Source organism: Lynx canadensis, chromosome C1 (assembly GCF_007474595.2).
Source record: "Lynx canadensis isolate LIC74 chromosome C1, mLynCan4.pri.v2, whole genome shotgun sequence".
Classification (NCBI taxonomy): domain Eukaryota; kingdom Metazoa; phylum Chordata; class Mammalia; order Carnivora; family Felidae; genus Lynx; species Lynx canadensis.
Window position 1 is genome coordinate 45,923,242 of NC_044310.1, and position 13,262 is coordinate 45,936,503.

Genomic DNA, 13,262 nt, shown 5'->3' on the forward strand with positions numbered 1-13,262 from the left:
TTGAGAAGTTCCTCCTTATAATGCAGGCATCATATTGACTTTTTAAAAAGCTGTGTAGGTAAGTTATATTATCGATGAATTTCAAGAATTTAAAGGTGACATTACAAATATTTGTCATAAAAAGGGGGCACTGGGTCTGACATGGGGGAGACATGGATCTTTCAACTACCCCAAACTTGCTGCCCATTTATTTTTAAATGTTTATTTATTTTTGAGAGGGAGAGAGAGAAGGTGGACAGAGGATCCCAAGTGGTCTCTGCACTAACAGCAGAGAGCCTAACGCGGGGCTCAAACCAACGAACCATGAGACCATGAGCTGAGCCAAAGTCGGACACTTAATGGACTGAGCCACCAGGGCGCCACTTGATGGCCATTTTGATGAAGGGATGGAAGGTTTCAGCCTCCAGCCAGGCTATTTTTCAGTTTGCTTCCGCTCCGCCCCCCTCGTTGCCCCTGGAGGACTGTTCTAAAATGCAAATACAGTGCTTCATTGTCTTGAGTATAAGGTTCAGATGCCTTAGCTTGGCTCAGGAGCCTTTAGGGGTCAGTCCCCTTTCCCACCTCTCCATCCCATTTTCACTGGTACCTTTCCCCACAGCAGCTGCAAACAAAACTCCACCTGCTCTCTCTCATCTCTGCTGGTGCTTCTGCCCGGAAAGCCACCCCCTCCTTCATGTGGTTACTCCTTACATGCTCTCTGAGAATCAGTTCAGCATCACCTGTGCTGGGTGCTTTCCCTGCTCTGGGGATTCAGCTGGTTCTCCTCCTCTGGGCTTCCGCAGTCCTCAGTGTTCATCTCCGTTATGGCACTTGTCACACTGTGTTGTTATCGCCCAGTTACTCTGTCCTCCCTCATTAGACAAGAAACCACCTGCTGGCAGGAACCCTTTATTTTCTCTCTCCACCTCCTCTGTGTCTACCACAGTTGTGGGCACACATCGATGGCCCCATAAATGCTGGAGACTGGAGAAAATCTCTTTATAAAGGTGAATGAGTTACAGTGGAATAAATGCCTCCACTGTATTTTTCTAAGTGTACAATTAAACTCCAAGATCTGTAAGTACTGTGATCTGTAAAGATTCTACTGTCGGTGGCAGGTTTTTCTTTCACTCTGTCTTTTTTTTTCCCCCACAAGGAACCAACAGATGGGCTGTGCACACTTTTCTGGAGAGAGCTATTAGCATGTCTCCCTGGCTTCATGCCATCTGCTTCAGACCAAAGTACAATATTCAAAAGAAAAAAAAAGCAGCACGGGGTAATTGGGTATCATGTTTGGGAACTTGCAGGTCTGACTAGCTTTTCCTGGAGGGGGGTGGTCTCTGCAGCCTGGGCTCTCCCCAAATCTGTGAGCTAAGGCTCTCAGGCCACATGGCATTGTGCATGCCCGACGGCACACCTCGGTAGCAGGACTGTGGTAGCAGTGGACCTGGGGAGCCACTTGGTGTGTGCCATGGCAGCCACTTAACTGCTTAGTAACATTTAGTCATTAATGTTCGACAGTGGAGGGAGGAGGGGCCACGGAGCATCTGTTTATGCCACGGAGTGCAGATCAATCATAAATCTCCTTACTGTGAAGTGAAAGGAAACACCTGCATTACTGCCTTCCAGTTAGATTTTTAAGAAGTGTTGAAAATTGCAATTTACAACCAGATGCTTGCACCTGGGGATACCTCATTATTTGGATTAAAAAAAAAAACACAGACTAAAATATGGGAAAAATACAGGAAACGAAGGTACGCCCTGAACATTTATGCAGAACTTGTATGGTGATGCTTATTTACATTAGCACAATCGTTCGTTCATTCATTCATTCGTTCATTCATTCATTCATTCATTCAAAAGTAGCCCTATTGGACGCTAAGCACTATTTCAGTCTCTGGAGATGCAGTGAAGAACAAAACAGTTAAAAAAACATCCCTGCCCTCATGGAGCTTACTGATCCTAGCAACAAGCCTCTGGCATAGTTGTTTTCAGTATCTCTTTACCCCGTACACGAGAAACTGCAGCTTGCTGAGGGGAGGGCTGGTGGCAGCTGTCACAGAGCAGGGAGTGGGGGCCAGGGCCAGGGCTCCTAATGGACAGGCTAGCAAACGTGCTGACTGCTTACTCATATCAATGCTGCCAGGCACTGTTTTCAACGTTCTAGTACATGTATTAACTTGTGCAATCGTCAGACCAGCTCTGTAAGGTGGAATTACTGTCCCCATTTTACAGACAGGTTCCCTGAGGCTCAGAAGACATTTAGCTGAGTATTACACAGCTGGCTAGTGGCAGGGTCTGTATTCAGACACGGTACATTCTCTGAGCCCCTAGGCCAGCTCTGCCACACACAGGAGGCCAAAGACCTAAACTTTATTGCAGGGATGTTTTTCTAAATGTTCCAAAAAGGTAAATGAAAAAATATAGGTAGGACAAGACATTTTCTTCTGCTTTAGAAATAAGAGTAATAATAATAATAATAATAATAATAATAGCAGCAAAAACAGCTGCATTTCCATGTGAAGCATTAGGATGCTAATAAGTTTCAAGGCGCTTAACTTTATTTTCTCACTTAATTCTCAAGATACTGTTGCAAGGCAAGTGTTATTTTCAATTCAGGTATATAGATGAAGAAACTCTGGCTCTGACACATTAAGTAATTCGCTTAGGAGTCTAACACATACATAAATAGATGAGCCAAGACTCAAACGCAGCCCATCGGACACAAATTCCTCCAGCAGCCCATCTATTGTCCTGCATACCATAGTTCATGTCCCCGGCTCCCTACCACTGGCTGGACAATGAGGGACAGGCAGATGGAGACCCAATGTGTGCAGAGATTTTTTCTTTTTGGGCGAGTTAAAGGAGGAAAAGGCTGACAGGTGACCATCAACTGAAGTCTATTTTTGTTCCTCAGCATATCTGAAGAAGAAGCAGGCACTTCAAGAAGCAAAAATGTGCTCACTGAAATTAATTTTGCACTTCCATTCTAAAAATTGAAAATTGGAACATAATCTATTAATTTTATATTATTTTATTTTATTTTAGCAGCTGTAGAAACTGAATCTGGATGTGATGTGGCTTGTCCATAGTTTGCAACACGGCTGGTCAATTTGCAAGTTGAAAACCCAGGTCTTCAAAGCCCCAATGTGACACAGGCTCAGGAGAAGGCCCAGAGCAGTCCTGTGCAAGACCTGGGCAGGTCCTTAGGTGCTTTTACTGAAACATTAGGGTTGGAAGACGTGTGATTGCATTTTGTCCCACTCTCACTTACACAGAGGGGAATGGAGACTCCTTGACTAGAATACTCTGCACCCTGACATCTTCTTGGCTTCCTCCCTCACCCCTTCTAGTCTGCTCACATCTCACCTTTGCATGAGCCCCACCTGACCATAACCAACCTCCATTTACCTGCTCTCCACATGCTCCAAAGCTCCCACACTTCACTCAACATTTTCTTCTGCCTGCACCACTTACCGTTTTTGAACATATTACATAAGTTACTTATTTTTATGTTGTTGCCTGTTTCCCCAGTAGAAAGGAAGCTCTCTGGAGGCAGGACCTGTGTCTGGTGCATTCACTGACACACCCCAGGCACCTAGAACAGGGCCCGGCTCATGTCGGCACTCAGTGAATGTTTGTGGAGTGAACATTTCTGCCAGTTTGTTAGTTTGGGGCCTAAAGTTCCCATTCCCTGTTCCAGCACATCTTCACGGATCAAACAATGAGGACAAAGCATGGGGATTCTCGACATAGGAAGGCGATACGTTTCTTACGGAAAACTGTTACTCTTATTTAAGATGACATATTCTATTACACTATTCCCAAGGAAATTTTAATATCTATTTGAGGTAAGGAAAACTAGTCACCACCACAGTCCCATTTTAGAGAGGAGGATAAGAGATTTGATTGGAAGCTGGTCAATTCAATATGTTTCCGGGTTACTTGCATATTCTACATTTTAAGTTAGTACCAATCTCTGTTGCTTCTGAAAATTTCATACAACGACCTCTGGGCTCATGGGGAATAACTGTAACTATTTCATAAGAGACTGTGAATTTTTACTTCACTTTGAGTAGCAGCAAGGTTCACATTCGGTGGCAAGAATTTGCTTCTAACACTATATAATTAAAATTATTTATAGAAAAAAATGCAAGAAGATTTGTATTTGAAAATATTCAGGCTGTATTTGCCATATCTAAGAATGAACTAGAAAGCTGAAGCCACCCAGATGTCAAATATGTAGCTAAAGAAAGAAAAAAAGTCTTTAAGGCTCTCATGTATGTAAAGAGCAGAATATCATCTCTGGCCACATTCAAGTATACTGCCCTGGCTACGTGGAGTACCTGTTGCCATGGAAACAAATTAAGGTGTCTGAGATCCCACCAGTTCATACCATACCTACAATACTGTTCCTATATATATATATCTTACCCTGTTGTAAAAGTAGTATATATATTTGAAAGAATGTTTGGAAAACAGAACAAATACTTTCAAAATCACTAAAAGCTCCATCACCGTCCCAATTCACTGTTGGCAGTTTTCTCTGTCCCCTCAGTGTCCTGTATACATGGAGAACCTCCTGGTTCTTGAGTCTCTACCAAATGAGGCAGACACCTATCAATCAGATCTCAAGAGGTCTGTGGAGAGCTAATATCCCTCACCTGCCACTTTCCTCTTTCTGGCTGAGATGGATAAGAGGAAATGAACTTGTACTGATTTGCACGGCTCTGTGTGCAGAGGGCTCCCTAGCGCTACATACGTGAATCACCTAGAAGCTTGACCTTTCCAGGTGAGTTCATCTACAGCAGACTGCGGATTTGTAAACACTCCCTCAGCCCCCACTGGCAGCCTCTCAATGTCACCTAGAGAGACCGGTGGTTCCACAGGTGTTCTGGCATGATGTGGCAGCTGTTCAAGTCAACCCTCTCTCTTTCTTGTTGAGTGGAGGCCGAAGGAAAGGAAGCAGGTGGAAGACAGCTTACCTGAGGGTACAGCAGCAGTGCCGAAAGGTACAGAACTAAACATGTCTGCACTCGCCGGGAGTGTCTGAGATGAAGACGGGATAAAGGCATCACCTGGAGTTGCAGGAGTCTGTCAGACAGAGAGAGGCAGAAGGTGCATGAGGCTCCCGGGAACCCTGGTGCAGCGGCCATCAAGGATGGGGAGCAGCAGGTGCAGGAAATGAGGGGCAGGGGATGCTGCAGAAGCAAGCCACGGTCCAAGCCACGCATATGGTATGCAGACCACGAGGTGGTTGTACGTAGCAACCACAGAACAGGAAAAATGATACCTACCTATAGAGCAACTGTGATAATTAAGTGGGACCATGCATTTAAGTCACTGAATGCTGAAGCAATAGCAGGTGCTCAGCAAAGAGTGGTCAGTACCATGACCCTTTAGTCATAATATCTGGCTTTCATCCTTTAGGGGTGGTCAATGTAAATTGACACGCGTCCACTCAGAACCTACTATGCGTCTCGTTCGGGGCTTGTCACTTAATACACGATAAATAAACAGCTTGTCTAAACGAACAATCAAGCTTAGCGACTAGAGCAGAGACCCTTGTGTGCTGGTGCCTTTTCAGAATTCTGCCTGAATCTCCACGTGTAAAGAGAAGTAAACATTTTCAAGAAGATGATAAAAAAAAAAAAAGAAACAAAAACAAAAAACCAACAAAAAACCCACGACAACAACAACGCCTAAGGAGGTGCAAATGCTCAAGTGCCCAGCCTATGCTGGCATCCGAGAGAGGTCTGGCGCATGAGCTGCTGGCTAAGGTGAGGTGTGCTGAAATAAATCAAATGAATCAAGTAAATCAAAGGGGTACTGAGGGGTACTGAAAGAAAAGCATCAGCCCTCAGGGTTTTAAAGGTCCATGCCCATTTACCGCAGCCTTTTGCCTACAAAGTATGCCTATTCCATGCCATGACATCCTTATTTTTCTTTTCCCCTTGGAATAGACTGGGGCAAGCAATTAATCCTGAAACCACAGCAATTAGACAAGGCCATTTTTAGAGCAGCAGCCTGGGGGAGGAATGGCATTGTTCTGAGGATTTTTAAATACCCATTTGTAACGCACTTGGGTTCGGGGCCAGAAACATAGCCATGAGCTGCTGCAGTAAGCACTTTTGAACACAATCAACGCCCTGCTGTTTCCCACACGTGACCCTGGGCGAGTCACATGTCCTTTCTGGGACTCAGTTTGCTCATCTGTAAAATGAAGGGAGGTTAGAAGATCTTTTCAGACCTTTCCGGCTCCACAGCTTGAGTCTCTAAGTGCCCAAGATGCAGCTGTTGCCTCTGGGATGGAGGAGAGGAGACTGCCTCCCTGGAGACAGGAGCTGCTGTCCCCACTGTCACGGCTGCTCTGGACATCAGGTATCGGGAGCAAGGCAGCTGTGTCTAGAGTCCCAGGTGGCAGATGTGGGCAGCAGAGTCTCGTGCCATCTGTCCTCAGTCATGAGGGTACATACAGCCTCTTCTCTGAGGCACATCTTGCCAATGAACCATAGCACCATCCCTCCGGCTGTATGACCGAGCAGCACCCAGAGGAGCTGCCCCCTCCCAGCGGCTGCTGCTGGTGCAGCTGCGGCCGACTGCCTTCTGCCCACCTCCCACTTCCGGGGAGCGGGCAGGGGAGGCTCTGGAGGGGCCATCTCAGCTCTATTCTTTGCTATGGCCACAGGGTTGCCTTTGAATGCAACCGGTTCTCAAAGCACTGGGATTCCATTTTGCTTAGGTTTTCATTTTCAAATTAGGGTTCCCAGCAGTCTCTGTCCTGTTGTAAGCAGTGACAAGCAATGGGAGACACACCCTGGCTGAAACTAGAGCTGGGACTCCAAAGCTTCATGAGAAGCTCAAGGAAGCTAGAAGGCAGGTGGGAAGTGGAGGGGCGGGGGATGAAAAGAAGAGGGAAAGCCGATAAAGGAAGAGACAGGAAAAGACAGAAAGGGCCAGGGCAGAAGGGGCTTCTTTTACTGGGCTGACCACCGGGCTGTGTGGGCTCTGGGTTGGCGCTGACGAATGCCTCACTGTGTGTGCAGTCCTGTGGCCTTTCTTGCCTGCATTCCCAACTAGAGCATGTGCCCCGTGCAGGCAGGGACTCATCCCGCTGACGCTGACGTCATTCTCCACTGCCCCGCAGGGCAGCAAGTACGCGCGGGGGGGGGGGGGGGGCCTGTAATCGCTGATGCATGGTTTCACTTATTTCTCAAAATAGACGCATGTATCATAATTCCTTTAAAAAGCAGCAGAGGAAATTGAGGTTCAGAAATGCTGGTTTTCCCAAACCACACAGCCAGAAAGAATCAGAGCTGGAACCCACCTGTGGCCCTCTTTTACCCAAAGCTCATATTCTCCTCACCATGCAGCTGAAGAAGGGAAGGGAAGGGACGTAGGGCTGAGCGGCTGTGCATACTTACAGGGGGAGAGGTTATATCAGGAGGGGTGGACATGTCCCCAAAAAGTTCTAGTTGGGTCACAGCCTGAAAAGATAAAAAGAGAATGATGTCACCACAAGGGAAGCCAATGCTGCCGGGCGCTGCTTTAAAATGGTATGACATTTTCCATCGCGGCTATATCAACAGTAAATCCAGCTGGTCATTACAGTACCTCATGACCCTAAAGACAATGTCTGGGACATAGCCAGAATCAATTCCTGCTTCAGGGTATCCGGCAGTTTATCTGGGGCTAGTTAAGGAGATTCAGGCTTAGCACCTCCCATTACCAGTAAATACCACCTCACGCTGACCTCCCATCAAGTGCAACTCTCTCTCTCTTCTCCAGGAGATAAAGGCAAGAAGGCAGTACCCTCTCTCTCTCTTCTCCAGGAGATAAAGACAAGAAGGCAGTACCCTCAGTGCTTGTCTTTTATGAGTGCACACATGTACAAAGTGCCTTCGATGTGCTAAGGATAGTGAGACATGACTCTGTGACCACTTCTCAGCAAATGTTCCCCCAAACGCTAACCTGAGAGGTACAAATCATCATCCCCATTTTTACTGATGACTCAGCTGAGTCTCACAGAGGTGACCCCGGGGTCAGCCAGGGCCAGGACTTGAATTTTCTGCAGACAGAGCATGCGGTCAAATGACGGTCCCTGAAAGAGTCAGCCTTTAGGATAAAAAATGTAGTTGGGAGAAAAGAAAACATATCATTTAATACCAGGAAGGGCATCGAAAACAGCCCAGTATATACACTATTAATCATTGCTACCAACTCCATCACTGTAGACACTGTATCATCTATATCCTCATCCATCATACAGGAGTGTCTGAGCAAGGCCAGCCACAGCGGCAGAAGAAACCCTTTAAGATATGCTTAGAAATTAATCTGCATACACTTTCAGCTTCAGAGACCGTAGGGAGTCTGTGGCCAGGAACCACACGGCCTGCCTTAAAGTATATAATCATATGCTTTGTGCAAAACCTGCCCACTGAGGAAAGAACTCTTTTGGCTTCTCTCTGGATTTTAAGTGATAGTGACTGAGGGACCTAAAAACATCACTCAACAGAAAGGACAGGAGGAGTCTGCCTGCCCGCACTTGAATTCTTCTGTAACCAGGCATGGCTAGATCTCTACACTTAGTACAAAAAAGGATAGTTCTCTCCTACTGACGAGTGAGTGAGCTCTGGGCATTGGGAAAGGCCCCACGTCTGGAGGTATATTCACTTCCAACCTCTGCAACTCCACAGAGCTGCAGTTCCCTCATCTGGATGGCAGAGATGATAATATCTCCTTTGCGGATTTATTGACAATACTATTGACAAGACTTTGTTTGAAGTCTGTCTAAGCCTGGTTAAAAAGGTACATCGGGGCACCTGGGTGGCTCAGTCGGTTAAGCGTCCGACTTCAGCTCAGGTCATGATCTTGTGACTCATGGGTTTGAGCCCCACGTCGGGCTCTGTGCTGACAGTTCAGAGCCTGGAGCCTGCTTCCGATTCTGTGTCTCCCTCTCTCTTTCTGTTCCTCCCCCACTCGCACTCTGTCTCTTCCTCTCTCTCTCAAAAATAAAGATTAAAAAAAAAAAAAAGGTACAAAAGGCTCTTTTTGCTGAAAGCAGCTTAGATCGGTTAATGTACTTCCAATTCTTCCCTTTAAGCTTTCAGACAGAATAATGGTGCTGGGCACATAGTAGGGCCCTACACACACACTCATCTCCTTCCCAACGACACAGTGCTTTGTCCATACATGCTAAACACCTGTTGGGCGCTGGGAGCTGTGAACAGAATGATGAGAAATGCCAAGTCCCAGACTGCAGGGAGTTTGCAGTCTGGTGGGATGTTCCAAGGAAGTAGATAATTTCAAGGTAATGTGTCAGGGACAGTGACAGGGGTCTCTGTGGGAGAGCAGAGAAAGGGAATCAGCTAGCTTTTGGCAAAGAAGCTTAAGGAGGGTTTTCTAAAGGGAACAGACCCCATCTGAATGAGAAAGGATAATCCAGGCAGGTGAAAGTATATGAGCAGAAAAGGAGAGGGGCCTGGGAGGTGTGAGCAGGTGGGCAGCAAAGCAATTCGTACGGAGTGTGAGAACGGAGAGCAGCAGGGAAGAGGCCAGTGAAGTGGACAGGACAGGGGTAACGTTGTGGTGGGACCAGACCCGGCCAGACCCTAGACACTTGCTTGTCTCTGGGAAAGAGGCTTTAGCATGTTTACGATATTTTCTGTTATTTGGCGAAACTATGCCAATCCTTATGTTCCCTCCCAGATTCATAAAAGAAATACTTGTGTTTAATCAATTCAAATGAAGCTTCTGGGCTTCCTCACAATTGGGGCTCAATGCTTTTAAAATGGCCTACAACTATTTTCAGTGGTAGGAAAATAATAAAATGAAGTTAATAATTAAGTCACACAATTTACATTTCAAATGCGTTTGAACTCGTGGCACACTTTTACTAACATCATAAATATAATTTATTGGCTAATTTTCTCCTTAAGCACAACTTTTAAAATAACCTTCAGTCTTGAGATATAGACTTTCCTCTTGCCAGATGATTTTCACTCAAGGATTAAACGAGAAAAACATGCAGGGGCATAAAACATAGATTGTTATTTCATTCCATTGGATTTGCTGTTTAAATAGAAACTTGAGTTAATTAAATTTTATAGAAAAGGGGGATTCTTATGGCCATAAAATTAAAAATAATTCTAATAACCATATGTGATTGAGATCTAGAATAATATCTATTTTCACCGCCCCCCCCGCCATGTTAGCCCCAGTCCTTTTCATTTGTAACCTAACAAACCATGTTCCATCTGATAATATTGTTGTAATTAATCATTTTAATGACCTCAAGAGAATTAAAACTAACCATTCACATTTGTAAAACATTTTATAGTTTATAATACATTTTCCAATACATGACCATCATGTTTGACGCTCAGTGAGCCCCGTGGTGTTGCACTTTGCACGTAAGCTGAGACCAGGAGGTGACAGGACTCGTCTGTGATGTGGGAGTTAAAAGAAGCTAGGCTTGACCCACAGGCCACGCGATGCCTCGTTTGTCTGTCACTTGACAAGCCCTAGTTAGGTGGCATCCTAGATAATGGGAGTGTGGCCACAATGTTCTCTAACCAGAAGCTGCGGTTCCTAAAAGGTCTGCCATGATGGACATCCGCCCGAAGGGCTCTCAACTGGAAGGCCAGCTCAATATGCCCATTCCCCTTTCCATTACCAGCACTTTAGACATCTTCAGGTAGAGATGTGGCTGTCGACGGCAGATTCTGTGGTCTTCAGGTCCCGGGTATTTTCCAGGGTAAGCAGATTGATACTGGAAGCTGCCAAGCCCAGTGAAGGGGACAGGGATAACTCGGTTGTTGAGGAGGAAGCCCCTCGATATCTCCCGTGGGCCAGCTACTCCACAGCCATTCTTTGATATGAACAAGCAATGGTTTCCGAATAGTATCTAGAGTGCTGTGCCACTGCTGTTTCAAGAGGAGTCCCCTGGTCCCTCGTTCAACTAGACGGCTGCAAGCAGACTCCTAGGCCCCTCCTGCAGACAGATTCTGAAAGCGCCATTGATGAAGGCGGAGATGTCCTTGGCTGACCCCCAAAACACATTCTCACAGACACACTCCTTATGTTTTGGCATCAGGAGCTCCTTCATGCAGGAAAAGTTTGGAGCCCCTACTGTTCATCAGCTGCTGTACTGAGAGCAGGGGATATGGGCCTGCTCCCATCCCTACTCTCAGGGGCTGGTGGTTGTATGGAAAGACAAACCTATGGACAAAATCAGGGGCGGTGTGATGGAGAGGACAGATACAGGGTCACAAAAGGAGGGGCCATCTCAGGCTCTTTGCACATGCTCTTCCTTTTACCGAGAACATTCAATTCCTTCCCCAATTGCCTTTCCCACCCATCCTTCCGGACACAAATTAGGGGATTCTTCTTTTTCTGGGCAGTGCTTCCTAACTCAGTTTGCACCCCGTCCCACCATCCAGAATGGCTTATGTGACACTCTTAGGTCAGGCAGGGATTCTCAACCTTGGATGTACTTGGGGGAAAATACTGATGCCTGGTTCCTACCTCTAGAGATTCTGAATTAGGTGAAGTACAGCCTTGTAACTGGGACTTTAAACTCTCTCCTGGTGATTCTAAGTGACAGCCACGGTTGAGGACCCCCTGTCCTACAGGCTTCCCAAACACCCTATTCTCAGGGGTGATAATATGCACTGGCCTATGTATCAACCGATCTGAACAAACATCGGCAGCAGACCAGTGCCCCTAGTCCAGGGTGTATCAACTGAACAGCAGCCTCGCCTGGTTTTTATTCAAGTGGGTGCACTTTGCACATCCTGTTTATGTGCCTGACCCCCTGCTATACTACATTGTACCACACTACACCAAGCTAACCTGCCCCGTCTTTCCTATGCTGTGTGGTGTGAGCTCCTTGAGGACAGAGTCTGTGCCCTCCTGCTCTACCGAACCTCTAGCATCTATCAGAGTTCCTGGGACATTCTGGGAGCTTGAAACATATTTGTTGGATGAAAACAAGAGCGTGTCAGTTCCTCTGCAACACAAGCTCAGCACGCACACACGTATCAACATACACATGCCATGTGACCTCATCACAGAGCTCACCTGTGAACATTGGACTAGACACCCCCGGAGCACAGCCGGCACCTGCCATTCACGCAGGCTGGATGAGAATATGGAAGGCATGAGAATGGCCAGAACGACCCTCATTTAACAGGAGCCCGGAGGCCTTACCTTTGTTGCCTCTAAAATCTCATCAAAGTCGGTCGGCAGGTTTCTGTTCTGTAACCACAAGGCATGACTTATGAGCATGAAATGAACAATGGGATGATGACGTGGAATGGTTAACCGGGCAGGGCCCTCTCCTTCTTACCGGGGTGGCCGCAGCAAACCGTTCTTCAAAATCCTCGAATGGATGGCCGTTCTGAAAGGGTAAGGGATGATGAATGAGGACGAAGAGCATGACACACAAATGGCGTGGATTTATGAGTGAGGATGATGGCATCTGCAGTTACACCAGGCAGGAGCTGTGGCCAGTGTACTAGGAAAGCCCTGGACGTGTTCCCAGCAGAAGCGGGTGATACAACACGGGCCTGATTAGGAAACACAGCAAGGGTAAGTGTGTAGGTTTCAAGCCTATCTTCCTGCGATTACAGACATTACCCAGCCAGCCTCCATGGTTGGGTGGCGGGGGGCAGCGGATAGGAGCACGGTGTTTACGCTCGACATTTTGGTTTTACAAATTAAAAACACTACCATGTGTTTTAGTCAAACTCTTTGGAGCAGCCTGTGACCAGCTGGTTTTGCAAGTGCCCTGCTGCATGTTGCCCCCTATGCTTGAAATGCTCTTCTTCTCACCTCTGCAAGCTCAAAGCCCAGCTGGAAGGCCACCTCTTCCATGAAGCTTTCCTTGATCCTCTGAGCTGAAAATCATCAGAGGGATGGGACATCCATTGCGCTTCCTAGAGCAGGGACCAAGCTGTATTTATTCCTGAATCCTGGCTGCTCACAGAGGAAGTGGCACATAGCCATGCTCAAGAATACAGGAATGAATGCACATTGTAGAAGTAGCTGGCAGGTGACCAAATCTAATCGTTTTGTTAATTTTCTCATTTTACTGTTTACGATTATTGAGAATTTGGCTAAACCACCTGATACTGCTGCAATGGCATTCATTTATGTGGCTCAGCTGCAGGGGCCTTGAAGGGACACGAGCCTCTCCCATGAGGCTATGAGGCAGGCTCTAGATAAACACCCTGCAGAGTCACAAGCAATTCTAAGCTCCTGGAATGCCTCCCCGAGTAGCC

General features: G+C 46.7%; 1 protein-coding gene across 4 annotated transcripts in view; it reads right to left on the reverse strand.

Annotated features, from left to right (window-relative positions):
* The window catches only part of DAB1 (DAB adaptor protein 1), a 295,169-nt gene that overhangs the window by 19,511 nt on the left and 262,396 nt on the right, over positions 1-13,262 (reverse strand). For 3 of the 4 annotated variants that reach the window (XM_030325086.1, XM_030325084.1, XM_030325079.1), the window contains 4 exons: positions 12,329-12,379; positions 12,190-12,237; positions 7,404-7,466; positions 4,965-5,073 (listed from right to left, as the gene is read on the reverse strand). In XM_030325086.1, the coding sequence (XP_030180946.1) occupies positions 4,965-5,073; positions 7,404-7,466; positions 12,190-12,237; positions 12,329-12,379 (271 nt within the window). The remainder of the gene's footprint in view (positions 1-4,964; positions 5,074-7,403; positions 7,467-12,189; positions 12,238-12,328; positions 12,380-13,262) is intronic. The other variant, XM_030325085.1, reaches the window with a different exon arrangement.